Source organism: Copadichromis virginalis, linkage group LG14 (assembly GCF_057382275.1).
Source record: "Copadichromis virginalis isolate Kocher_CV1m ecotype Utaka linkage group LG14, C_Virginalis_male_GT1.1, whole genome shotgun sequence".
In the NCBI taxonomy this organism is placed as follows: domain Eukaryota; kingdom Metazoa; phylum Chordata; class Actinopteri; order Cichliformes; family Cichlidae; genus Copadichromis; species Copadichromis virginalis.
The window spans coordinates 13,274,607-13,302,412 of NC_140631.1; the positions used below are offsets into that span (position 1 = coordinate 13,274,607).

A 27,806-nucleotide genomic window follows, 5' to 3' on the forward strand; every position below is an offset into this window, starting at 1 on the left:
TCATAAAATACCATCATGGCTTCTTTAGGATCCATTCATGACTTCCTTACTTAACTACAGAGTATATGAGTCAAAAGGAATCACGTTGTCTGTATGTCACCTGTCAATATCAGCCAACATAAGTACTGATCAGGGCTGGAGCTGCCAGGTCTAATATGTGACATTGCAGCAGATTGTGCTGTGTGGTGTAATTCCTTATTACAGGCCTACTCCAATATACATGGTAGATGGATTCTTGTGTACCCTGCCCTTCTCCCCCCCCCCCCCCTATACTCAACCATCTTTCTTCCTTTTTTTGTGTCCAATTACAGTTGTATTAACCCCATTTCAGGAACCATCAGTCATGTAATTGTCCAATCAGCACGAAGATAAGGCTCCTTATCAGGTTTCCTAACAAATATTAAGACCAACTGGAAACAGTACAGATTCATGAGCCCTTGGGAGAGGGCTCCATACCAGAGACCCGCACTTCACCCTCTTCCCGGTCCTTCTGTGTCTGTCCGCTGTTCTTTATTTTTATCATCTCAGCTCTCTCCATCGTCCTGATTTCCTCTTTTCATTTCCTTATCTCCTTACTAGCATCAGTCAGTCATGTAAAGATGTTGTCCCCCCTTTTTTTTGTTCCCCAAACACTCTTTTGTGTCCTGGATAGCTCTCCCGTTGACCCGCTTTCCAAATCTAATCTCGAGGGTTTAATCAATAACGGAGATGTATTAAAGCCTTTTTTCTTTTATGGGCCTTTCATTCAGCCTCTGTCACAAACACACACACATGCACACACACACACACACATGCACGCGTCACTGACATCGTCATTAGATAAACATGATGACTGTGTAGATGTAATTACTGTTGAATTAGCCATAATTAGCACCAGCTAAATCCAAGAAGGATTATAGGCACGCACTGCTGTACAAGAATGGTACAGCTTGTACTAGTTTTGATGTAAATGTAGAGCACAGCATGTCCTATTTTTCTTTGCGAGTTTACAACCTCTTAATCTTAGCTCCAGGTGACAGAGGGCCGAGTTAAGTTACAGTGCACCTAATTTATCCAACAATCACCTTTTTTTTGTTTTGCAGTTTAAACAACCACTTTATTGTTGTGGATAGATGAATGGCTATTTCACATGTGACTATCCAGTTCTTGGAAGAGTACCCAGACCTCACAGACCCACACAGCTGTTTCTCCCCAGCAGTATTAAAAGAATCTAACAGTGTGGCAGTCACTGCCCATTTGCTCACTCAGAAATGAATGCTGCACATTATCCATGCTAGCTCAGAGCCAGAGGAATGAATGCAATTTGACCCTGTGATCTCACCTATAACAGCCTGTGTGCTTACTTGATAATGTTGTTTCCCTTTCCTTAAACGTTTATCCAAGTGATAGGCAGGAACCTGTCCTAGCTGATACAGGGTGAAAGGTGAGATACACCAAAGCAGGTCAGCGGTCTTTCACAAGGCTAACACAAAGAGACCACACACTGTCACGCTGCCGATTTAGAACCGCCAGTTAATCCAACATGTATATTTTAGACGGTGCGAGGAAGAAGCACAGCTGCACATGCAAACCTATGCAAAGAAAATTCACATTCTAAGTACCAGCAATACTGCTTGCAGAGCCTTGTGAGCTACCTAACAGGCCCGCATTTTGTTTTTTTAACCACACTGTAGTTTTTACTCTTTTTTTTTTACCAGACAATTATTCAGGTATTTAGTTTTTCTTTGACCACAGTTCTTGTTAATTAAAAAAGTGCCTATTCCCAGAATTCTCATCTTGTGTTCATCTTTGCATCTGAGTCACAAAGTTGAATACACAGCAATATTTCCAAAACCTACCAGGGCCTTTAAAAAGTGCCCTAGTTTCTGAAGGAATAACTAGAAATCTCAAAGATTCTTCTTTCAGATTTCCATCCATTGCTTTACAAGATTACATGTTAAATAAAAGTTTCTCTGCTCTATCTTTTTCTGTCTTCTTCATGACAAAGTCAGAGGCTCCAGAGCAGACTTGACAGCTAATAACTGGTGCCAATGCATAATGCTTCCTTTTCTTATATATCTCTGTTTTTATCATTTTGTAATTTCTTCCAGTGCCACTGGAGTCTGTGGCAGCCCACAGAACTGTATAATAGCTTCAACCGTCTATATAAGCCAATCACATGACCACTTCAAGACAAAGCAACAAGGTGATAAATACCAGTTTATAAATTGTGTTGATAGGCCACGTAAAACCAGAGTCATGATAAACAATATATACACGGCATTTTTTCCTCAATAGTTTCGTCATGTTTACTGTCTAAGGACAGAGCAGCAAGCACTCTCTGCTTATGAGCAAAAACAAACTAAACAAAAAAGGGGAACGTTTAGGAGTGACGGCACGAGAGAGAGCGAGTTTTGAGATGTGAGAGATTTGTGACGTTTAGCGTGTTTGGAGTGTGTAGTTAATGTGTTGTCTTGTGTAGTGTAGTTAGTGTGTAGTGTTGTGGATAGTATTGCGTTGTGTGTCAGAACAATGAGGCGACTGCTGTCTCCAGGTAGAAAAAGGAGTGATACACCTGCTGCTGTCAGACCTGCAGGTATCAGGCTGTGATGTTCTCCTTTAGAATAGAATTCAACTTTATTGTCATTGCACATGCACAGGTACAGGGCAACGAAATGCAGTTTGCATCCATCCAGAAGTGCTTTAGTGATATAGATATATTACAATATATATTAGCAATAGTATAGATATGTAAGTATATTACAGAAATGGGTCTATTATGGTATGTTATAATGTACACAGTATGAAGTATGTTGTGAATATTCTATAACTATAAGTATGTACAGGCTGTAGTGAGTACAAGCTATGTACAGGCTATGAACAGGATATAAATATGAAAATGTCAGTCAAACATTCCACTTTATAGTGGACAGAAATAATTTTTTTGGAGTGGCACAAATAATTTGTGTGGCATCTTATTGAATGCAGAACAGCTGATTGTTCTGTAAATAGTTTGAAATGGTTATTTAAAAAAATCAAGGTAAAAGGTAAATATAGATAAAAAAAATATATAACTTTTTCTACCCTGATTTTAGATCAATTGTGTTAATACAGTATGTCAAAATGAAAACATGACTGTAAATTCAGACACGTGAGGTTGTGCTGAAAAGGATGATACCAAACAAGGCAAATAAACTGTTTTTAAAGGTGAAATGTGGAGGGGAAATCAAAAGTAGTTAAAAATGGCCAAAAAGTAACGCAATAGTTACTTTTCAAGTAATTAATTACTTTTAGAATATTGTAACTCAGTTACTAACTCAGTTACTTTTTTGAAGAAGTAACTAGTAACTATAACTAATTACTTTTTCAAAGTAACTTGCCCAACACTGCTGATTGTAGGGTTCCCCACCTCATGAATCCCACTGTAACCTCTGCCCTACTCATTTTCCTGTTTAGAGGCAAACTCACACTCTACAATGTAGGAAATAGAAAATTTAGATTTTTTCACTGTACTTTTCATCTGCTCCTGTTTTATTTTACTGATTCAAGCTGAACACATTTAGTAGAATTAAAATTTAGACTGAAGTCAAGCTTAAGTAATCCCATTAATTTATATGATTTTATTATTACATTAATATAGCACAAGGCTCACTTAGCTTTGGAGAAAAATAAGTGGTAGAAATGTCCCCCAAAGACCTACTTTTTTATTTTCTTACTTTTAGTACATTTTAGAGCCTCTGCTTTTTCGGTTTTACTTGAATAAAGAAGTTGGATCATTACCTCAACCTTTACTGGAGTATTTTGAGCACTAGTATCTGTACTTAAGCACAGAATCCCAAAAAGTTGATTCTGTTCCTGTGGAAGTAGCATTTCCAGTGGGAGAAACATTTCATCACAAATCCAAGTGACTTCTTCAGCCTCAGCATCCAAAGCCAACATCTGTTTAATTAGCTGATAAATAAATGTTGGCCACTTTCAGTTCCCATTCTAACCTGTTCAGGTCATCAAGGCGCTGAGGTTTTTATATATCGAGTTTCCTGGGATTAGAATCCTGTCTCGTATTGAAATTGTCTTTCCAGTCTTAAATGTCCAGCACTGTTCGCTGTAGTTGTCTTTTATGAAATAATATTCAGTTCTCATGCCAGAGTCTAGTATATAATCTGATGGCTGACCCTGAGTATGTATGATGAATTTCAAAACGCCATAGTCCATATTCCCAGGGTAGAGTGGCACCCCTGTAACAGCTACCAGCCCCAGAGACCACATGTCAGTTGCTTCATTATATGGAATATGAAGCATGACTTCAGATGCCCTTTAATAAACTGTCTGTATACAGGCACTAGGATGATGCAATGATGTAGTAAATCTGTTCCCCCCCACACACACACACAATTAAACAGGCATTAATCTTAGCTGACCAACTGTAGCAACTCAGCATAACCATCACAAACTGAACACTTACTTTTGTGTTTACTTCCATTTTGTACACTCAGCCTTTGCAACCAGAAGCTCACACTCTAAAGTAGCATTTACAACCAGATATACAGATTTTTATCTATCACCCTCGATGAATCACTACTGTATCGTGGTGGGGGAATTTGCAGGAGCAAATGAGTCCTAGGTGAGAGACCAGACAAAGAGCAATTCAGAAGTAACTGGCTACAAGACCAAGTGAAGAGTTCACCTCTAAATGCCACCATTTAAAGAGAAAATGAAATGTTCATCCAGAAAAACACATACTGAAACTCTCCTTTAAATTGTACAGTAGATCGTATTATTGTACGATCTACTGTACAATTTAAAGCCCCTTGAGGCAACTGTTTTTGTGATTTGGTGCTATATAAATAAAATTGAATTGAATTGAAGACTTTAATGCAGAGAACCAAGTCTGTGTTACCAAATCATGTGTTTTCTTTGACAGGAGGTTGACAGCAACATTTGACAGGAGGTTATGTTAGTGACAATGAAACAAGTCAATCACATCTAGTGGAAGAGAAAGAATGAACACACCTTCTGATTGAGCTTCTACAGTAGATGTCAGAAAGTGTATTTGGAGTATTCAGATAATTCTGCAGACACGTGTTACAGTGTTTAATCCAATGTTAAATACCAATTTGGATTCAAGGAAAATAATGATTTTATAACAATTAAAGGGTCAGACTAAAGAAAGCAACACAGTATAGTGTAAGTCAGTATCCTTCTGCTTAACAGTGCTGAAGGTGAGGTCACTTTAAGAAAACCCTCAGAGTCCCAGAGCTTCTTTCTTCACGCTGCAACCCAGCAGGACATTTCCAGCATCCACACACTCTGACACAAACGGTGCTAAAAACACAAAACACTCAATGATTATAGAAATTGATATGGGGGAAAAAGCTGACTATAGCATTTTATTTTCATTGTGATGATTACTACCTTTGTGAGCTTGGAGCCATGAGGCAGCCTTCACAGCCAGAAGCTCCCACTCGTCCTTTGCATCCATCTTGAAACCATGAAGCCAGATCAGAGCCAGAATGGTGGCCCACACTTCACTGCTGGCCTAATTCATCAAGTGAAAGACAATCAGATAAAACAGGAAACATGAAAATTATCATCTTAATTTCTGCAAATAATATAAATGTAAAATAAGACAGTGATATACTTTAAGAACTTCTGATGATGAAAATGATTTCTGCTGCTTTGTGGTTACTGGACAATATCAGACTTTAGTGCAGCTCAGTGGTTGCTCATGAGTGTTGTAACGTGCGGTGGAGATGAAGCCAGCCGCGGAGGTGTGCAGGTGGATAGCGAATGAGCAACAGCTTCTGACTTTCCAAAAAGTACTCATTTATTTACAATATCAAAAATAAAAGTGCTACCTCTACCACACATTACTAAAGAGCACACTAGTCCGCGTACACACGGGAGCAGCCATTACAGGAGGAGTGCGAAGAAGAACAAAAAGGGGGTGACACACCAGTCATGAGACAGGAGGCGACGCCATGTGGCCATACACTGCATTACAATAGCAACTGTTACATAGTCCCCCCTGGTGAGAAAAAGGCTGTCCTCAGCCGTACACAGCTGAAAAAGCACACACCACACCTAACAGTACCCTACACATAGAGGTTACAGCTAAGATTGGTGCACACACACAGGGCAAAAGACCATTTAAAAATGAAATTGGTGAAAATAAGACGAATATGTACAGTGGAAAATCAGTTTTCTTCGTTTTTTTCACTTTTTTTTTAAGTAAATGCCAAGAATGAACCTTAATGCACTAAAGAGCCATAAAACTGGATTAAGTAGAGCAAACAGAAACATCTACATATCACGACTCAAAATAACAATGCAACAAGACAGCATCAAACAGGTTTAACCAAAACATTTCACTTCAGATCAAGCCTGGTTGTGTGAAAATCATGAGTCCATCTTTTGTTGCTTCAGCCAGACGTAACTCTGGGGCAACGTCTGGGCCTGAAATTGTAATGTCCACCAGCAGCTGGGTGCTGGACAGATCTGGGTGAAAGACTGTCTGAAACAGTGCCCACACCAGAAGAAGAGTCAATGTCCGGTAAATCAAAGGGGAATGGCTCAGAGTCAATGTCAGTGTCTGCAGGGGGGCCAGGGTGGGCCTGAGAGTCAGAGTTCAGATCCTCTGTGGTCTCTCTCCCAGCAGGCGATGAAACAGATTGTTCTTTGGAAGTGAGAGAGTCCCAGGTATGGAACGGTTGCATGTTCACAACATGATAAACACCTGCATCCACACCGGAGTCCACCCAAGTGAGCCTGTAATTAACATCACTGAGTCTCTGAGATACACACAATGGTCCCTCAAACAGTGGTGCAAGTTTAGCAGTAAAGTTAGACTGAGCGTCTGACCTGGGGTGTGTCTTAACTCTCACAAGGTCACCAACACGAAACGTGGCATGTCAATGTCTCAAGTCATAGTAACATTTTTGTCTGTTATGGCTATAGTCCAGAGCTCCTTTGGCGTGGTTGTGAGCTTCCTGCAGGGAGGCTCTCAGAGTCTCAGGGTAAGGCACATCCGGTTCATCAACACCTGTTTTAGAAGGCTGAGTGATAAGGTCAAGCGGGGTGTCTAACTCACGACCATAAAGCATCATGGCAGGAGTCATACCTGTACTGTCATGGGGGGCGGTACGCAGAGCAAAGCAAATCTGAGGGAGAAACTTGTCCCATGATGTGTGCTTATCACCAAGTGCGGATTGCAGTTTTCAGAGTCCGGTTGACGCGTTCAGTAGCATTTGTCTGAGGGTGATATGCCGTAGTGAGTCTGTGCACCGAGCCTAAGGCAGAAACAACATGTTCAAAAAGCTCACTCACAAGAGACCCTCTGTCAGAAATCAGGTAAGTGGGTGTACCATGTCTGTTTGACCATGTCAAACAGTTTCAGCTCTTTCAAAGGGTGCAAAGCACATGTGGACTTGGGTTCTCTGTAATACAAAAGAGAGTCATACACAACATACTGTAACAAGGTGGCATTGTCCGAGCTGTTCAGAGAGTCTGCTTCAATGTCTCTGAGGAGTGGACCTGTGACATGATCGTCTAACTGCAGCTGTCTCAATTGTGAACGGTCAGCCAGAATGACGGGGGGCAGAGTACGAATGTCCAGGCTGCCCATAACAGCATGATCTGGTAAAAGATCAGTCGGCCTGTCACAGGTCAGAGGCAAAGGGTTGCGTGAAAGTGCGTTGGGAACTTTGTTTTGTGCACCAGGCTTGTGCACTATTGTGAAATCAAAGTCCTGCAAACGAAGTGACCAGCGGGCGAGTCGGCCCGTTGGGTTTTGACGAGACATGAGCCACCTGAGACTGTTGTGGTCAGTGAAGATAGTAACATGAACACCTTCAACATATGGGCGGAAGTGTTCCAGAGCCCATATCACAGCAAGGCACTCCTTCTCTGAAGTGCAGTAGGGGAGTTCAGCTTTGTGAAGGGAGCGACTAGCAAAAGCCACAACATACTCACGACCCTTGTCATCCTTTTGCATCAACACTGCCCCAAGACCAATGTCACATGCATCGGCGTGAATGGAAAAGGGACGGTTGAAGTCTGGAACTGTTACAGTGTGAGTGTCTGATATACAGATGCTTACTTTCATGCAGCAAGAAGGCCTACAGTTAGTCTGACTTTATTTCCATTTGTTTTCTGTTGTGTTGTAATTCTAGTTTTCATTCAGATCATGCTATGAAATTAGTTATACAGTATTTTACATTTGTGTTACTATTTCAACAGCCAAAGCAACAGCCCACCTTTTCAGGCTTCGACTTTTCCATCTCCTCGTCGGTCTTTCCCACTGCAGCAGCCAGAGCTGGATCAAGCAGCCAGCAGCCAGACGCCTCCTGCAGGGAGACTAACTGCAGCAAAGGGTCTCTGGGTGGCTGCTCAGGCACAGCAGCTGGAAAATCTAAGATGGAATAAAGACAAAACCTGATTATGGTGCTAGATGAGACAACATAAAGTGTATATGACTAACCAATGCACAAACCATTACACCTTAAACAGTTATAAATAACGTCTTATTTGATTAATTTGAATATCTGTCAAAAATGTAACATTAAATCTAATTACCAAAGCAATTCATGTGACAAATTGTGTATTTACAACAGCCTTAAAACTGACAACACCACACACCCCAGCATTAGACTTTATGAATTGAACAGGCGGAAGTTAGTCGGATTTTAATGAATAACTTTTGAAAGTAATCAACCTGATCAGATGAATACTGACGAAATGATGTTATATACAGGGAGTGCAGAATTATTAGGCAAATGAGTATTTTGTCCACATCATCCTCTTCATGCATGTTGTCTTACTCCAAGCTGTATAGGCTCGAAAGCCTACTACCAATTAAGCATATTAGGCGATGTGCATCTCTGTAATGACAAGGGGTGTGGTCTAATGACATCAACACCCTATATCAGGTGTGCATAATTATTAGGCAACGTCCTTTCCTTTGGCAAAATGGGTCAAAAGAAGGACTTGACAGGCTCAGAAAAGTCAAAAATAGTGAGATATCTTGCAGAGGGATGCAGCAGTCTCAAAATTGCAAAGCTTCTGAAGCGTGATCATCGAACAATCAAGCGTTTCATTCAAAATAGTCAACAGGGTCGCAAGAAGCGTGTGGAAAAACCAAGGCGCAAAATAACTGCCCATGAACTGAGAAAAGTCAAGCGTGCAGCTGCCAAGATGCCACTTGCAACCAGTTTGGCCATATTTCAGAGCTGCAACATCACTGGAGTGCCCAAAAGCAAAGCACAAGGTGTGCAATACTCAGAGACATGGCCAAGGTAAGAAAGGCTGAAAGACGACCACCACTGAACAAGACACACAAGCTGAAACGTCAAGACTGGACCAAGAAATATCTCAAGACTGGTTTTTCTAAGGTTTTATGGACTGATGAAATGAGAGTGAGTCTTGATGGGCCAGATGGATGGGCCCGTGGCTGGATTGGTAAAGGGCAGAGAGCTCCAGTCCGACTCAGACGCCAGCAAGGTGGAGGTGGAGTACTGGTATCATCAAAGATGAGCTTGTGGGGCCTTTTCGGGTTGAGGATGGAGTCAAGCTCAACTCCCAGTCCTACTGCCAGTTTCTGGAAGACACCTTCTTCAAGCAGTGGTACAGGAAGAAGTCTGCATCCTTCAAGAAAAACATGATTTTCATGCAGGACAATGCTCCATCACACGCGTCCAAGTACTCCACAGCGTGGCTGGCAAGAAAGGGTATAAAAGAAGAACAACTAATGACATGGCCTCCTTGTTCACCTGATCTGAACCCCATTGAGAACCTGTGGTCCATCATCAAATGTGAGATTTACAAGGAGGGAAAACAGTACACCTCTCTGAACAGTGTCTGGGAGGCTGTGGTTGCTGCTGCACGCAATGTTGATTGTGAACAGATCAAAACACTGACAGAATGCATGGATGGCAGGCTTTTGAGTGTCCTTGCAAAGAAAGGTGGCTATATTGGTCGCTGATTTGTTGTTGTTTTGTTTTTGAATGTCAGAAATGTATATTTGTGAATGTGGAGATGTTATATTGGTTTCACTGGTAAAAATAAATAATTGAAATGGGTATATATTTGTTTTTTGTTAAGTTGCCTAATAATTATGCACAGTAATAGTCACCTGCACACACAGATATCCCCCTAAAATAGCTAAAACTAAAAACAAACTAAAAACTACCAAAAACATTTAGCTTTGATATTAATGAGTTTTTTGGGTTCATTGAGAACATGGTTGTTGTTCAATAATAAAATTATTCCTCAAAAATACAACTTGCCTAATAATTCTGCACTCCCTGTAAGGTCTTGTTCTCATGCTTTATAATAAAAATATGTCTCCAATTTGCTAAATCCAAGAGGTCAGAAGACACTAAAGCAAAGAAAACTTAATAACAGTAAATCCCCGCTTTTATCTATTTTATTATTATTGTTTTATTATTAAGGGTCCTAAAAGAGTGTGCAGACCAACTGGCTGGGGTCTTCACTAAGATCTTCAACACTTCACTGTCCCAGTCCTGCATCCCGCCGTGCCTAAAGTCAGCCACAATTGTCCCACTGCCAAAGCGTTCTAACATTAGCAGCCTCAACGACTACCGACCAGTTGCTCTAACACCTGTTATAATGAAGTGCTTTGAGAAACTGGTCCGACGTCACATCATGTCCTGCCTGCCTGCCACCCACATTCGACCCGCTCCAGTTTGCATACAGAGCTAACAGATCAACTGAAGATGCCATTGCTACAACGCTCCACACCACCATCTCTCACCTGGAAGTGCAGGGCCGTTACGCCAGGCTGCTTTTTGTTAACTTTAGCTCTGCTTTCAATACGATACTCCCGGACAGACTAATAGTTAACAACCTGTGTGTAGATAACAACCTGGACCTCAATACCACCAAGACAAAAGTCGACTTCAGAAGGAGGAAGTCTGAGCTGCAGCCTGTCAGCATCAACGGGGAGTGTGTGGAAAGGGTCTCCAGTTTCAAGTTTCTGGGTATCAACATAGACACAGGCTTCCAATGGAGCTCTAACACCTCTGCGGTCTTAAAGAAGGCCCAACAGCATCTCCACTTTCTGAGAATCCTCAGAAAAATGGACCTGAAGAAGGAGCTGCTGACCGTCTTCTACTGCTGCTCTATCGAAAGTGTGCTGACATATTGCATCGGTGTGTGGTTCTCCAGCTGCACCACAGCACACAGAAAGGCACTCCAGAGGGTCATTAATATGGCCCCAAAAAATCATTGGACATCCTCTTCCCTCCCTGAAGGACCTATACAGCACTCGCTGTCTCAAGAGGGCACGCAGCATCCTACGGGACTGTAAACACCGAGGACACCAGGTGTTTAAGCTGCTGCCGTCGGGCAGGAGGTTCAGGCTGCTGAGGTCCCGAACAAATAGACTCAAGGACAGCTTTTACAGCAGGGCAATAGCCCTGATCAATGCAAATAGCTGACCTGATTGGCTACTGTAGAAATGTTTAGCTTATTTTAGAGCTTAGAAATGTAGAATTATTGTAGAGACACTGACCTCAATGTAATAAAGGCCTGACTGTGTCATGAACTTAGGAGTAGATTGTAGGAGACCCCTCCCCCAGTTGAACTGTGAAAGGTCTCAACATTTGTAACTGGATAACTGTGGTCTGGAAGGGAGATGGTTTTTTATGACCTCTAGGGAGTCACCTACACCCACAGTGTTTTAACTGTCACGCACTCACGTGCACACACATACATACAGGTATGCGTACACAGTCACACACGAGCACTCACATAGACACAGACACAGAGTTTGCAGCACACTGTGGGGGGGTTTTATGATGGGGTCGCCTCTATAAAGCTGGCTGTAACTAACAAAGGGGTGAAGATTTTGCAGAGGGACACACCGGCCTCGTCTTCCCTTCTAGAAGTGCATGCTTAATTGAAGATGAATAAAGGTTTTGTGAAATAACTACTGAGTTCCGGTGCCGTTTCTGGATGCCTCGACGAATAAAAAAACAGGGGTAAAACTGCTTTTGCAACACTACCTCCCTGGACTTTTTTGGGGGGGAGGTAACAATGTTTAAAACAATAACAATAATAATATTTATATTTATAACAAGGTGCAATAATAATTAATGTGCAATAATAACAGTGTTCAATACACACACTTATTCTTCATTTGTTTTATTACTAAGTTATTATACTGTGTTGTGTTGTTTGTGTTGCGTTGTGATGTGTCGTATTGTGTGTTGTGTTATACGTAGTGCCGACGTAGGACAGTTTTCCAATTTCATTGTACTACTGTACTATGTATGACTGTGCAGTGACAATAAAGAGTTATCGCATCTTATTAGAATATTAGACTAATAAATTATTCAGCAGGAGAAAAGTGGATCTTCTGTCAAAAAAGGCATAAAGTAGAACCACCAGCAGCTTAACAGCTCAACATTGCTCATTTGCTGTTGTAGTTTACTGTATATGTCACATATTCTCAAGATTGCTGTAACAATTTCTACATGCAGTAGCTAGAATATAGAATAATAATTTGCTCAACTTCAAAAATGTATTGATATATAGGGTGCCTTGTCCTTGATTTTTATATATTGTGACTGTCGTCTGTCTTAAACTACACTATTAACGGCTTATTACTGAAATCGCATCCATCTTTTTGCACTTTAATAAATATAGTGAGGTATTTTTCCCCAGAGGCACTGCATAATCACTCTGTGATTAAATCTGTCTCAGTTAAGGTAAATGACTGCAGAGAAAGCGTGGGGTTATTTCTGTAGACTCAACATTCTTTTGTCCAAATGGACTCTGCCGTATGTGTCCATGCAAGATGACTGCAGCATGGAAATACAAAAGATGTTTTGCTCTGAAATTCTCAGTCTTACACGAGGCACTCCTGTGGCTGGTTTTTTAGGGGTTAAAATGACCATAGCTTACCCTGGCATTCCTCACAATATCTTCAAGGTAAAGTATGTTGACCAATATCAGTTAAGGTAAAGTATGCTGACCACGCCACAGTCGTGTATCTGGAGTGACAGTGGGCTGGAGAACAGCTAAAACCCATCCACTCAAAAATCAAAACTATTGTGATGCTCTCAGTGCAGTCATCCAGGCGTGAGTTGCAGCACTTTTGGGGGATGGAAGGTTAGTGCAGAGGTTTCTGTAAAAGTGTTTCCACTGTCGCTTACTGTATTTACACAAAACACACATCTTTGTTTCTTTTCTGTTTAGTGTTTCACTTACCTTGTGAAGCCATAGCACACTGCTGGGCTTCTGAGGAAAAATGTTCTAGATTAAAAGAAGAGAAGAAATAAAGACATTACAAATCTTTATTATTTTGAACTTGTATGATAGGTTTGTAGCATAAACATATTTGCTGAAACGTTAAGGACAATTTAATTACACAGCAAAGCAAGACACGAGTAGGCAAAGTTCTTTATGTTTCTCGTGCACGGGAGAGAACTGGACAAACGCCGTGTGTGTGTGGGGGGGGGGGGGGGGGGGGGGTTAGAAGACCGATTAAGACTTCCCTAAACCTGCTGGTCTGGAAGTTCAGCAGTTCATCTAAACAAAAGGCACTTTTAGACTAAAACTGGCATAGCTACGTTTATCCTACCATAAAACAAGAGAAGGTACGACCTCTCCCATGCTCCCAGGATGTGGGTGTGAATGCCAGAACACTCTGGAATGCACACAAAGCCTTTGCAGACTCCTAGGGATCGCACATCCTATCACTACACAATCGATTATGCACCTCTAAGCATATATGGTTAAATATTTCTAAGCATAAATGACAACAACAATATAAACCTAACATTGTTAAAATGTAAAGTTTTTAAAAATGCAACTTTTTACACACTGACTTAGAGCACATTACAAGTGTTTAAAATGAGTGAGTCATTTAAAACTACAATTAAAATCACAAAAAGATACAACTTTGAATATTAATGTTGAAACTGTATCCTCACCCAGAAATTAATTAATTAATTAATTAAATATATATATGCATACTCTTTTTTTATTTTCAGTCCACAAACCACATGTAGATTGATTAGGCAAACTCCCATGCACACTCAAGTATCGTTGAGAGGATAAAGAGCACTGGTCCAGTGTTAAAACAGAAATGTGTTTGTTTGCGTCTGTGTTTTTGAAAATGCATGAAGATATGTTGTTCTGCCATTTAATTTTTTACTTACTTTTATGCAGACGATCACCAACTGAAGTAAAAACAAAGAAGAAAGAAAGAAAAGGGAGTCAAAATATTTCATAACAATTTGTTAAAGAGAACAATTAATGGATTGACTTCGCCTGCATCCTGTTCTCTGATTGGTTGCTGAAGTATTTCTACCAGTTGCTCACCATCCGCGATTTGCACAATTGTCTATTTCCATTGTTTTCTAGTCTTAAGCTTTTTCATGTTAGTTCTTTTCCAATTACTTGTCCATCCTGCGTCAAGCACTATCTGCCACATGTTTGATTTAGCAGTTAAGACGAGATGATTTGAAAACAAAATATAAATGAAGCTACTGGATTCTGATTTTACTGCAGTACCTTACAGTTCATTATAAGTAGTCTTTCAAGTCTATGTGGTGTTCAATAATATTCTGAATATATCAAAATGTTGTAAAAGTTCAACCTTCTTTAGTCACCATGTGGTGTGAATGAGACACGGCGGGTCCAGGGATCATAGGTTTGAGCCATTTTATTCAATATTTGTCACACCACAACACAAACCAACCCCTGAGTCCCCGTGTTTTTAACTAGGCGGGTGTGATTAAGGATGCCGTGCAGGTGCGTCCGCCCTCCCTGCACGGCACCGCAGACCACGCCCCACCACACACCACTTTAAGATACTCTCTGTTAATATGTTAATAATGGCAAACGAAGAAATACAGACAAAGCATTTTACTTTCAACATTTCAAATAAAATTCAAAGAGAAATGTGTTGGTTTGTTTACATTTATTTTTAAACATATGTGCTGTTCTGCCATCCAGCTTTTACTTATACTTACCCCACCGACTAAACTTCTGGAAGGTACCAACTGTGAAGTCAAGAGTTAAAAAAAATAAATTAGGGTTAAAACATTTAACAAGTATTTGCTAAAATAACAACAAAAGTACAGATTTTTAATATTACTGTGGTGATATATACACTCAACAAAAATATAAACGCAACACCTTTGTTACTGCTCCCATTCCCCATGGGATGGACGTAGGGACCTAAAATTCATTCCAGATACACAATATAACCATCCCTCCCAAACAGTGGTCACAAATCAGTCCAAATGTGTGGTAGTGGGCACATCTGCCATATTGAGATAATCCATCCCACCTCACAGGTGTGCCACATCAGGATGCTGATCTGACATCATGAGTAGTGCACAGGTGTACCTCAGACTGCCCACAACAAAAGGCCACCCTGGAATGTGCAGTTTTTTGCGCTATTGGGGGTCTGGGGACCCAGATCCGGTCAGTATCTGGTGTGACCACCATTTGCCTCATGCAGTGCAACACATCGTCGCATGGAGTCTATCAGATTGTCAATTGTGGCCTGTGGAATGTTGGTCCACTCCACTTCAATGGCTGTGCGAGGTTGTTGGATATTCGTGGGAACTGGTACACGCTGTCGTATACGCCGGTCAAGCACATCCCGAACATGCTCAATGGGTGACATGTCCGGTGAGTATGCTGGCCATGCAAGAACTGGGACATTCTCAGCTGCCATCTGCCCTGAACAATGTGAACCACGATTCATCCGTGAAGCGCACACCTCTCCAACGTGCCAGACGCCATCGAATGTGAGCATTTGCCCACACAAGTCTGTTACGGCGACGAGCTGGAGTCAGGTCAAGACCCCAATGAGGACGACGGGCATGCAGTTGAGCGTCCCTGAGACGGTTTCTGACAGTTTGTGCAGAAATTGTTTGGTTGTGCAAACCAATTGTTCCAGCAGCTGTCTGGGTGGCTGGTCTCAGACGATCTTGGAGGTGAACCTGCTGGATGTGGAGGTCCTGGGCTGGTGTGGTTACACGAGGTCTGCGGTTGTGAGGCCGGTTGGATGTGCTGCCATATTCTCTGAAACGCCTGTGGAGACGGCTTATGGTTGAGAAATGAACATTCAATGCACGGGCGACAGATCTGGTTGACATTCCTGCTGTCAGCATGCCAATTGCACGCTCCCTCATTGCTTGTGGCATCTGTGGCATTTTGCTGTGAGACAAAACTGCACATTCCAGGGTGGCCTTTTGTTGTGGGCAGTCTGAGGTACACCTGTGCACTACTCATGATGTCAGATCAGCATCCTGATGTGGCACACCTGTGAGGTGGGATGGATTATCTCAATATAGCAGATGTGCCCACTACCACACATTTGGACTGATTTGTGACCACTGTTTGGGAGGGATGGTTATATTGTGTATCTGGAATGAATTTTAGGTCTCTACGTCCATCCCATGGGGAATGGGAGCAGTAACAAAGGTGTTGCGTTTATATTTTTGTTGAGTGTAAATACAACACAAATATTACAAACAGTATTTTAGGTTTATCTTAGCAGTCTAGTTTTTACATCCTGCGAGGACCTGTAACTCATTCAGAAATTATATTCCCAAATACATTAAGAAGGCAAGTGGAAATAATGTCCCCAACTAATAAAAGCAAAATAGTTTACATAAAATGTAAAACACAATTTCAGTTATTTGGACTTTTGACATATCATAATCTTATTTGTGTTATTTTATAGCTCCGAAGTCCTGAATGTTGTAAATGTAGGAAGTAGTAAACACAGTCAAATCCTTCTATGAATAAGTGTAATCAAAGTTTTGACACATAATACAAATTTTTCTTCTACTCCCACTTTTTGTTGCACACTCGTAGTATACAATAAATAATCTAAAATACTGGATTCTGATATTATGTTGTGCCTCAAAAGTCATAACAAAAATATAAATGTAAATATGTTCAATTAAATTATAAATGTTGCAAAATGTTGTACGAACCTGATTTTCTTCATTTACTGATGTAGCATACATCCTGTCTACCAAGGCAAGTACTGCAGCTACACTACATACAATATTTAATATATAAAACTTCAAGTTAAAAGAGAAATATTTTCTTTCTGTGCCTTCATTTGCATAGCTGTGTATGTGTGTGTGTTGATTTGTCATTCAAATTTTACTTACTTATGGGCAATGGAGCACTCTTCTTCATTTTGCCTACAATGAAGTCAAGCCAAAAAAAAAGAAAGTCAGATTTTTCTGGTATTTGAAGTATAACAGCACTAAGTTGATGTTATTTTGGTGATATAACACAAAGGCAAATATTACAATTGGGTTTTAGAGCTTCCTCTTTTCAGTCCGTGTCATTTCAAGACTTTTTCCCTTTCACAGTTCTCTCATCTCTAATTAGTCACTGCAGTATTTACACCACTTGCTCATTACACTTTTTTGGGGTCAGATTTGTCAGATTACCTAGTTCTATTGTTCAACAGTATTTAATTTTTTTCCCCTCAGTTTATTTTGATTCCTTGAATCATGTGTTTAGTAGTAAATGTCACGTTTTGTTTAACTGCCGTCCCTTTTAAGGAGTCATACTTTAGGATCCATTGAGCTGACTCTAGTATATTCTGCTCTTCACTATATCAAAAAAATTATATGCAAAATAAAACAAAAACCTGCTGACTGTAATAGTATAACACAGTACACTCTTATGCTTTTTTACTCGTAGCATTTTCATTGTGCTGATTTCACTCACACTCAGGTAGATGTTTAAATGTGTTAAATCTCAGGGACACAAGCACACCTCCATGCACACACACAGTTTATATGTAACATAGGATTCTGAACAGCAAACTAATGAAGCTGTAAGATGAAAAAAGGAGATAAAGTATGAGTTCAGGACAGGTTAGAATTTATAGAGTTGCCCTGGCAACAGACTTTTGCGGTGCAGCTCTGCACTATAGACATGCATAGATGTATCTTGTACTACCATTGATCTTTTTAACTTTCTAATGCTACTGACATATGCATTAGAAATGTGCTTTGAACCATCTCTGATGTTGTCCTAATCATGATAATATTCCTTTTATTTATGATCAGCGATCTTTATCTTCAGAGCTGTGGGTGACACTTTTAGTGTTTGCTTAAAAAAAAAAAAAAAAAACCTCACAGGGTGTTGGAAGATTTCTCTGTACAAGAGGTCCAAGAGGAGCATTGCTTTCAGCTTAATGAAGCTTTCATATGCTGCATCGGTTCATTCTAGTTTGTTCAAATAAGCTCTCAAGTGGATCAACTACTCTTGTGCTGTTCGGCAAAAATTTGCTGAACCACGACCTAGGAAGGAGCAAAGTGCAGCCATGTCCTTTGGTGCAGGAGCTTCAGAGATGGCAGTCAGGTGGACTGGGTGAGGACACAAGCCCTTCTTTTAAATGACGTCCCAGGAATGGAATATGCGTCTGCCCGAATGAACTTTTACTGGAATAGATCTGCGGACCAACATCCTTCAGAGGCCTGAGAAAAGCATGCAAACATTCATTGTGTTCTTCTTTAATGGGTCCATTATCACGCTTTTATTAGGTTCCCCCAGATCCACGCAAAGTCTCAAGTCGCCCTTCTGTTTTCTTGCCACGATTAGAGGACTCAGCCATTCAGATGTGTCCACTGGTACAATAATGCCTGCTTGGAGCAGATGTTTCAGTTCAGCTGACACCTCTTTGCATATGCTGAGTAACAGATGCCTCAGTTTTACTTCATTGTTAACCTGAACTTTGTGAATGAACCCTTTAACACATCCAAGATGGTGGGCAGAAACAGAATCAATGTTGTTCACCATGCATGTCTGTTTATACTTTTCCATCTATAATATTAATTTTGAGTGCTTTATATGATCTTTAACTATGTAGGATAATCCTGGCACTTTTTTGTCATCATTTGTCAGCACTCTCTTCTTCATCTGCCTAAATAAATACTGATCCATATGCGATGGGTTATGGTACACATCCATTTTTAAAAGTCCCCCATTACTGATGGTGTGGCAGAGGTGTGGCCTGTGGCTCAGCTGCAGGGGAGGGGTGGGGCAGTGAGCTCAAGGCGGCGGTGCCAGGAAGGCTGGAGGGACAGGTGGTGATGATTGTCCTAACGAGGCTTTTCCTTTTTATAGTGAAGCCGGAGACCAGAGAAGCCAACTGGAAAGTTGGTGGACGGGGTGCCGAACTGTAAAAACCATGTGTGCAACTTCACTCCTGAAAGTGGTCCTAGTAACAGTCTGTTGGGTCCCAGTCTTTACAGATGGAAATCTCAGTCTAAGGCTAGCTGCCCCAAGATTTGATTTTCAGCCAGGTGTCACCCACACACCTATACCAATGGCCCAGTGGTGTTCCAGGGTAGAATGACAGACACTTCTTTTACACTTCCTCAAGATAAAAATGGGCTGCAGTGGGTGAAAGTGGGGAACCCATGTTTCTTCCTGTAGTACTGACACTTGTATGCGAATCCATAATGACATCTTTCACCTTAAACAAAATCCAAGGAGTTCTGGATGTGGTGTGGCTGTGGTGTTTAGGGCTGACTAACAATTTGTTGAAGACCAAAGCCAGAAACTATGAGGCTGACTTGATCATACAGATAGTGGGTCTTAAAAGGTACACCATGTTTATGTGTCTTCTTTGAACCCTACAGACTTTGCGTAGCTTCTGCTGGGTATCACCTGCGGTATGAGGTCAATGAGCTTTCTGGGATTTCTTTATCTGGATGACTAAGCATGCATCAAGATCTTTTTAATAAAATTCAAAATAATAAAAACCTAATTTAAAAAAGATTGCTGATTTTTATAAAACACACTGCCCTTTTGTGTCTCTCTGCACTTTACATTACCATTGTGGTGATGTCATTCACACTCACCTATATGTACAATATAAATTTATTAAATCTCAGAGACACAAGCATGCCTCCATGCAAAAAATAGTTTCCACTGACATTCATTCAGGTTTGTACTTACATGTTCCATATGTTGCTGATGATAAAAAGCAATCCATTTCCACTATATAGGATGAAAAAGACGCGATATCATAGACCGGCAGATGTGTGTTGTACTTCCATTCAGCTTTTTACTTTCTAATGCTCTGTGGAGAACACAGTAGCCCATAGGCATCTACTGCTTCATTAAACTTGTTCACCAATAAGTTGCGCTTTGGTGTTCCTTGGACTAACTCTCATATTCTCCTCATAGCATCATAATAGTATTCCTTTCGTTGATGCTCAGCTATTTTTAGCTTCAGATGTTGGTGACAGTTTTAGTTTTGCTTTTTAACAAAATAAACTGGACGGGGTTTCTCATTGTTATTCTGATTCAGTAAAAAGGGCTAGCTGTTAGAATTAGGGATGCACCGATACCGATCTCGATACCACATTTTCTAAAGTACTCGTACTTGTTAAAAGACCCCCGATACCGAGGACCGATACCACGGTCTGAGACCTGGCTATGTTTGAGCGGCATGTAAGGGGTTAATCACAGGCCCCGAGTGCCCGACCCCAGGCCCCGAGTGCCCGACCCCAGGCCCCGAGTGCCCGACCCCAGGCCCCGAGTGCCCGACCCCAGGCCCCGGCTGCAGCTCAGAGCGGGGAGAAAGCGAGGCGAGACATATCAGCTGTGTGGAACTATTTTAAAGTGAACGAAGACGCGAAAACAAAGGCGGACTGCAAATTGTGCTCAGCGAAATTGTCCAGAGGAGGCTCTAAAGGTAGTGCATTTAACACAAGCAATTTAATCAAGCAGCTAAAATCCCAACACAACAACGAGTACAAAGAGTTTACCCACGCTTATTTACCCCACTTATTAGCACAGAGGAGCATAGCTGATGCTATAGCAGTGGGACGGAAAATAGCTGGGCATTTTAAACATTCCGCCTTAGCCTACTCCCGCCTCGAGGACATTCAGGGACAGCTCAACCAGCCAATAAAGAGACTGTAGCAGGACGTACAGACGCGCTGGAACAGCACGTATTACATGCTCCAGTCCCTCATTGAGCAAAAGCGAGTGCACGAACTCCCTGACTATCTCACCGCTCACCAATGGGCTCTTATGGAGATGACTGTTGCCATCCTCGCCCCCTTTGAGGAACTAACTAAAAAAGTGAGCAGCTACGACGCACTAGCCTCTGATGTCATCCCAGCTGTGACTGTGCTAGTGAGACTTCTAAACAGAGAAACAGACGAACAAATTTAAAATTAAATTTTGTTTTTCTATAATTATTTATTCTGTAATATGTTGCATACAACATGCTTTTCATTTTAAATAAATGTTCTTAATTCCAAACTAGTCCCTTGTTTGTTTTTTGTTAAATTATAGGACTAAAGCTGTTACCTGCAAATTTAAATCATGTTTTTATTAAGTACTCGGTATCGGCGAGTACTGAAATGCAAGTACTCGTACTCGTTTCCAAAAAAGTGGTATCGGTGCATCCCTAGTTAGAATCCCTGACAATGAAAAAAACCTCACGGGCTGTTGGAATATTTCTCTGGACAAGAGGTCCTTGGATCGCCTCTCCGTTGTCTTTGTTGACAGCAATGAAGGCAGTGAAAGAACTGCTCACTCCTGATTGGACACTGAGCTGCACCACCTTCTCCTTCACTCCTCCACCTTGCTGTCCTCTGTGCTCTCTCTCCTCCATCTCCAGGGAACGAATCAGAGTCCGAGCACCCAACCTGTGGACTGTTAGTCTGCAGACAAGAAGGAAAACACACAGAATGCTTGTCATTGTTAATACTGTGTTATTATAGTATATTAGTTTACCAGTCATTTTACTGTTTTTAACACCACTGTGTCCTCTTCGGGGTAACACAGTGAGGAACATGTAAAAAGGCAGCATCTGATGCAGTCAAAGCAGTCCCTCAGTTGCAGTTTAGTCCAGACTGGAACAACTCAGGTTATCTTTCTGTATGGACAAGTGGGGACCAAGTGAATCATACAGTGATCTGACAAAAAAAACAATTAGCTCCTCTGATAGTGCCGTATGTTTACATTTGTTCTCATCTTGTTGGATACTGGAAGTTATTCACTCAGTCAAAGGGTGTTTACTAAAATCTCCCCCCAAAACAGTGGTTCCATTGGAGCATATGCTAGAACATCTATAACCATAAAGATATCTTGAAAAAGTTCTGAGTAAATATTTCAAGCCTTTTTTGCTTTAGCTTTGATGATGTTAGCTCATGACAATCAGAAAACCAGTAGTTTGTGACACCCTGAACTCTCGCCTTCAGCCATGCACCAACTACATGAGGAGAGAGAGCTGTGCTGCTCTTCACAAGTGGCACAGCACCTGAAACCATTCTGCTCCACCTCTCCATCCTACCAACCACACACCCCTGCTGCATTTAGTTTCAATTCATGGTCATGACCCACAGAGCACTGTGCTCTACATTAAACATGTTGTACCCAGCGTCCTCTGCAGGTCTGAGACTGAAGTGCAGCTGGTTCTCAGAGGGATGACCTGCCAGGCTGTACTTCAGCGTCACACAGCCCTCTGCTGCCTCTGCGCTCTGACACAGAATTACAGTGTTAGAAGTCACGATAATTACTGTCATCAAAACAACATGAGAGGCTGCTCCTACCTGTCCAGTGAGCTGGGCATAAATCAGTGACCTCTGACCCTGGAAAAGTGTTGTGATCGGTGGAGAGAGGACAGTGACAGACACTTCCTTTGGTAAATCCCATGTGACTGAGATGTCGACCACAGCTGGCTGCAGAGCAAATCGCAGCGACTGCATCACCTGACAACAACAAGAATTAGAAAACAATTATGCATTTATGTTTATTTGAAATTATGTCTTCTGTCCAAATAATAACATCTAGAGATGGCACGATACCACTTTTTAATGTCCGATACCGATTCCAATATCATAAATTAGGATATCTGCCGATACTGATATGAATCCGATATAGCGTATTTTGTAATCAATAAAAAATTTTTTTTATAAATATCTTGCTGCATTTTGTATAAGTTCATACTCAAGTTTTAAAAAACAAGAGACTGAAGCTATTCTGTTATACCTGTATGCAAAAATACACTCCACCGAAACATTTTATAGTTCAGCAATACTGATCTAATAAACTTAAACCTACTCCATCCTTCCTATTCTGGTATTTTAAAGAGTACTTACCTACCTAACTAATAGGGTTGCCAACTCCCAGCAAAAAATATTAGGGAACCACCCCCTGCCCTTAATCGATGTAATCAACTTTAATTTAATGCAAGTGTAAAACAAATGCACAGAAATCAATTATTTTTCTACAATAATTAAATAGATTCAACATCTTTCTTCAACAGAATTGCAGACTGCACAGATGGTACCTTCCCAAAGAAAAAAGCAGTATAGCTTACTGGGGTGTATATTAGACTTAATAGTTACTATATACAATGATGGATTTCTATACATTTATTCAGATGACCACTTTTGTTGTAAGATTCAGATAATTATTCATTCAAAGTTTTTAAATGACATAACAAATAAAAATATTTCTTTGTGCCCCCCTTCCCTTCAACTCATTCATGTCACCTAAAAGGTAAACCTGTTTCTCCATCACCTGTTCAGCTCTGATGATCCAGTAAGGACATCTCCTGGTTTCATCTTCATGTTTCCCTCTCACCAGATATCCAAACCGATATCATGACCAGCAGCTTTTACAGCTGTGGCTCCAGCAAACGTCAGCTGATACTAGAAAGTAATATTAAATACATTCTAACAACAGCTGATCAAGCTTAAACGAGCTGCTGTTGTTTATCCGCTGGTCTCCTCTTTCTAACGCAAAGTGGGCAATAAACTAACAAGAAAGACGGGACTTGCGGTAGAAAAGCCGATCAGCTGATCATTGATCAGTTTCATGTTTGAAGTAATAACAGGAGAGGGAGGGGGAGTGAATGAGAGAAGTAGATACAACTGCGCAGCAAAGACAGAATAACTCCAGCTTTGTGTCTATTTTTTTAATTCTAGCTGAAGTACGGGACAAATCGCTTCCTTTTCACCTCAATATGGAACCAGTCCAGCTGTGGCTCAATATATCAGTTGTTAAGTTTAACGTGAAAATACTATGCAAACATTCAGGGATGAACTTACACACTTGCTTTACTTCTCTGGGATAGTTTTCGCCGAGATGAAATGCCGCAGTTAGGAAGCATGTAGCGAGGCTCCAACAGACCGCCGACAGGTCTCGCAGAAAAATAGCTGCTCTATCACGTGACACATACTGCTCCAATGCGCCGAGCTGGGTTACACCAAGTAGCGCGTTTTATGAGGTGATTTTCTGATACTTCGGATCGGATTACATTTTTTATTTCTCTCCGATATCCGATCCTGTAATTTAGGTCGGTATCGGACCGATACCGATACGTAATATCGGATTGGTCCATCTCTAATAACAACATATTGCCTTTTAATAATTGTTATTATGACTTATTGTCTTACTTTTGGTTGCATCCTGTCAGTCCCTATGATAAACTGAGCGTGACCTCCTCCTTCCTTGGCCATCCCATTGATGAGAGCAGAGCTGGCCCCTTCCCCAATCCCAAAAGAGAAACACCTGCAACACAACAGCTGTTTTTAAGACACACAGGTTTGGTACGCAGCACATGTCATCATCATTTTTGCTGTTTCACCTGTGGGAGCCTGAGTTCTTCTTCACCAGATCGATCACTTCTTTGGTGTTCCCCACCTCTCCATCAGTAAAGACAAACAGCTAGAGAGGAGAGTTTACATGAAAGGCCAAATTACACAAGCTAAAAGTAACACATATACACATAGGACTTTTTTACCGATCGGGAACTGGATCTAATGCTTTTAACGGAAACTTGGCAGAGAGTCGGTGAGTCCAGTTGTTTTACTGAACTTTTACCGCATGATTGTGAGTATCTTAATGTGCCGAGGATGACTGGGCGTGGTGGTGGAGTGGCAGCTGTTTTTAGGAAGAAGCTCTCTTGCAAACAACTCTTAACTGACTCATATTCTAGTTTTGAACTTCTGGCGTTTGAATTGAATTGTATACAGACCTCCAAAATACCACAAGGATTTTATCCAAGACTTTTCAGACTTCTTAGCTGGAACTGTGCCAAGCTACGATCGAATCTTAATCGTTGGAGATTTTAATATTCATGTGTGTTGTCCCTCCAATTCGCTGGCCAGAGACTTTTTAAGCTTGACAGACTCCTTCAGTCTTGCTCAACTTGTGTCTGGGCCAACCCAGAAACAGGGTCATACATTGGCTCTCTTGCTTTTCTGATCACTGCCCTATTGTGTTTGACATACTTTTATCTCTCCGCCATTTTACACCTCTTATTTCAACACGTCGTTGTCGTGTTTTTAACCCATCTGCAACAGAACAATTTTCTATTGCTTTTAAAAAAGTTTTAAGATCTCCCCTTGGCTTTGGTACCGAGGAAATGACAGTTAATTTTTATGATAAATGCAAAACTGTCCTTGATGAGGTCGCTCCTTTTAAAACTATAAACTCGAAACCACGACCAGACCCATGGATAAATAAGGCCACTCGTTCAGCCAGACGAGAGTGCAGGAAGGCTGAACGTAAGTGGAAAAAAGATGGGCTGCAGGTGTCCTTTCTCATGTTGAGAGACAGTCTGTACAGGTATCAGGACATTGTTAAAGCAGAAAAGTCAAGGTTTCTTTCTAATGTTATTGAGAATAGCTCCAATAATTCTCGGGTTCTTTTTTCAATTATTGACTCTGCCCTGAATATTTCCCCAGCTTCTTGTATTAATAGTTCCTCAGACACCTGTGAAAGGTTTTTGAAGTTTTTTATCAATAAGATAAAACAGCTTCGATCTATGATCGCCCTGCCTTCACATGACGTGTCTAAAATATTCACCTGCTCTGCTGTTTTTGATCAGTTTGAGCCTGTGTGTCTTGATCAGGTGGAGGAAGTATGTAGTGGCACAAAGACATCATCGTGTCCAAATGACATTATTCCAACACATCTTCTAAAAAAGATTTTTAAAGTTGTCAGTTCTGACATTTTAGCTATTTTTAATAGCAGCCTTAGCTCAGGTGTTGTGCCAGCCTGTTTTAAACATGCTGTTGTACAGCCTGTACTTAAAAAACCTAATCTTGACTCCTCCGTCCTCACTAACTTCAGGCCTATTTCAAAGCTCCCCTTCCTGTCGAAAATTTTGGAAAAGATTGTGTTTGTTCAGCTGCAATCTTTTCTAAATGGACACAATGTTCTTGAGAGGTTTCAGTCTGGTTTTAAAACTCTTCATAGCACAGAAACAGCACTTTTAAAAGTTCTTAATGATCTTTTATTAGCCACTGACTCAGGTGACTCAGCTGTGCTTCTGCTTTTAGATCTGACCGCTGCCTTCGATACTGTTGACCACAGCATTTTAATCTCACGGTTGGAGCATTGTGGCGTAAAGGGCACCCCATTAGAGTGGTTCAGGTCATACCTGTCTGGCAGGACCTTCTCTGTGAGCTTTGGTGATTTTATCTCTTCCTCAGCTCCCCTTACTTGTGGTGTTCCCCAGGGATCTATACTGGGGCCAATATTGTTCTCCATTTATATGCTGCCTTTAGGTCTAATTTTTAGAAAATACAACATTTGTTTTCATTCATATGCCGATGATACTCAGATCTATCTTCAATTGAAGGGAAACAGTCCTGCCTCACTAGAACCCTTACTTCAGTGTCTCGGTGAAGTTAAATCCTGGATGACCTCAAATTTCCTTAACTTCAATGAGAACAAAACCGAAGTGATAATTTTTGGACCAAGCGGCAATCCCAACACTTCTAATTTTAACCTGCACAGTCTTGAGCCTTTTGTCAAATCACATGCCAAAAATTTGGGGGTTATATTTGACAGCAATTTCACCTTTGAAAAACAAATTAGCTCAGTCGTACAGCGGTCTTTCTTCAAACTGAGGCTTTTATCTAAGGTGAGATCATTTTTATCTTTTAAAAACTTTGAACGAGCGATTCATGCTTTTATTATATCCCAGCTGGACTATTGTAACTCCTTATATGCTGGAGTCAGCCAGACCTGCCTGGCAAGGCTGCAGTTGGTCCAGAATGCTGCAGCTCGTCTTCTGACACGTACTAAAAGATGTGAACACATTTCCCCGGTACTTGCCTCCCTTCGTTGGCTCCCTGTCCGCTTCAGAATAAATTTTAAAATTTTATTGTTGACTTACAAAGCCCTGAATGGACAGGCTCCCGGGTATTTGTCTGACCTCTTGCAGACTTATACCCCCCTTAGATCTCTTAGGATCAAGTGATCTTTTGCTTTTAGCTGTACCAAGGTCGAGGCTGGTTCATAGAGGTGATCGAGCATTTGCAGTCGTAGCGCCTAAGCTGTGGAATAATTTACCCCTACACATCAGACAGGTTCATACTGTCAATCTTTTTAAATTTTATCTTAAAACGCATTTTTATTTACTGGCTTTTAATACAGCATGAGAGTTGTTTGTTAATTCATATTTAGTGTTTGCTTTTAATACTCTAAGTTGTTTTATTATGTATGTTGTATTCTTGTACAGCACTTTGGTCAACGCTCCTGTTGTAATTAAATGTGCTATATAAATAATTAAACTATTAAACCAGTCAGACATGACATTATGACCATGTGCCTAATGTTGTGCTGGTCCCTCTTTTGCTACCAAAATAGCCCTGACCCATCAAGGCATTGAGTGCACTAGATCCATGAAGGTGGCGTGATATCTTTAAGATCCTTTAAGTCCTGTAAGTTGGAAGGTTGCGCCTCTGTGGATTGGACTTGTTTGTCCCACAAATGCTCAATTGGATTGAGATCTGTAAAATTTGGAGACCATATTTCGCCCATATTTGCTTTGT

The 27,806-nt window shown here is 41.0% G+C and overlaps 1 protein-coding gene across 2 annotated transcripts in view; it reads right to left on the reverse strand.

The window, feature by feature from the left end:
* Positions 1-2,591: 2,591 nt before the first annotated feature.
* Positions 2,592-27,806, reverse strand: part of LOC146693573 (von Willebrand factor A domain-containing protein 5A-like) — a 32,996-nt gene continuing 7,781 nt past the window's right edge. For both annotated transcript variants that reach the window (XM_085478590.1, XM_085478589.1), the window contains exons 10-22: positions 24,608-24,687; positions 24,417-24,531; positions 22,566-22,724; positions 22,390-22,493; positions 21,454-21,674; positions 19,954-19,995; positions 17,142-17,174; positions 14,976-15,005; positions 14,160-14,180; positions 13,207-13,251; positions 8,232-8,386; positions 5,392-5,515; positions 2,592-5,301 (exon numbers count right to left, since the gene is read on the reverse strand). In XM_085478590.1, the coding sequence (XP_085334716.1) occupies positions 5,222-5,301; positions 5,392-5,515; positions 8,232-8,386; positions 13,207-13,251; positions 14,160-14,180; positions 14,976-15,005; positions 17,142-17,174; positions 19,954-19,995; positions 21,454-21,674; positions 22,390-22,493; positions 22,566-22,724; positions 24,417-24,531; positions 24,608-24,687 (1,209 nt within the window). In that variant the 3' untranslated portion in view covers positions 2,592-5,221. The remainder of the gene's footprint in view (positions 5,302-5,391; positions 5,516-8,231; positions 8,387-13,206; positions 13,252-14,159; positions 14,181-14,975; positions 15,006-17,141; positions 17,175-19,953; positions 19,996-21,453; positions 21,675-22,389; positions 22,494-22,565; positions 22,725-24,416; positions 24,532-24,607; positions 24,688-27,806) is intronic.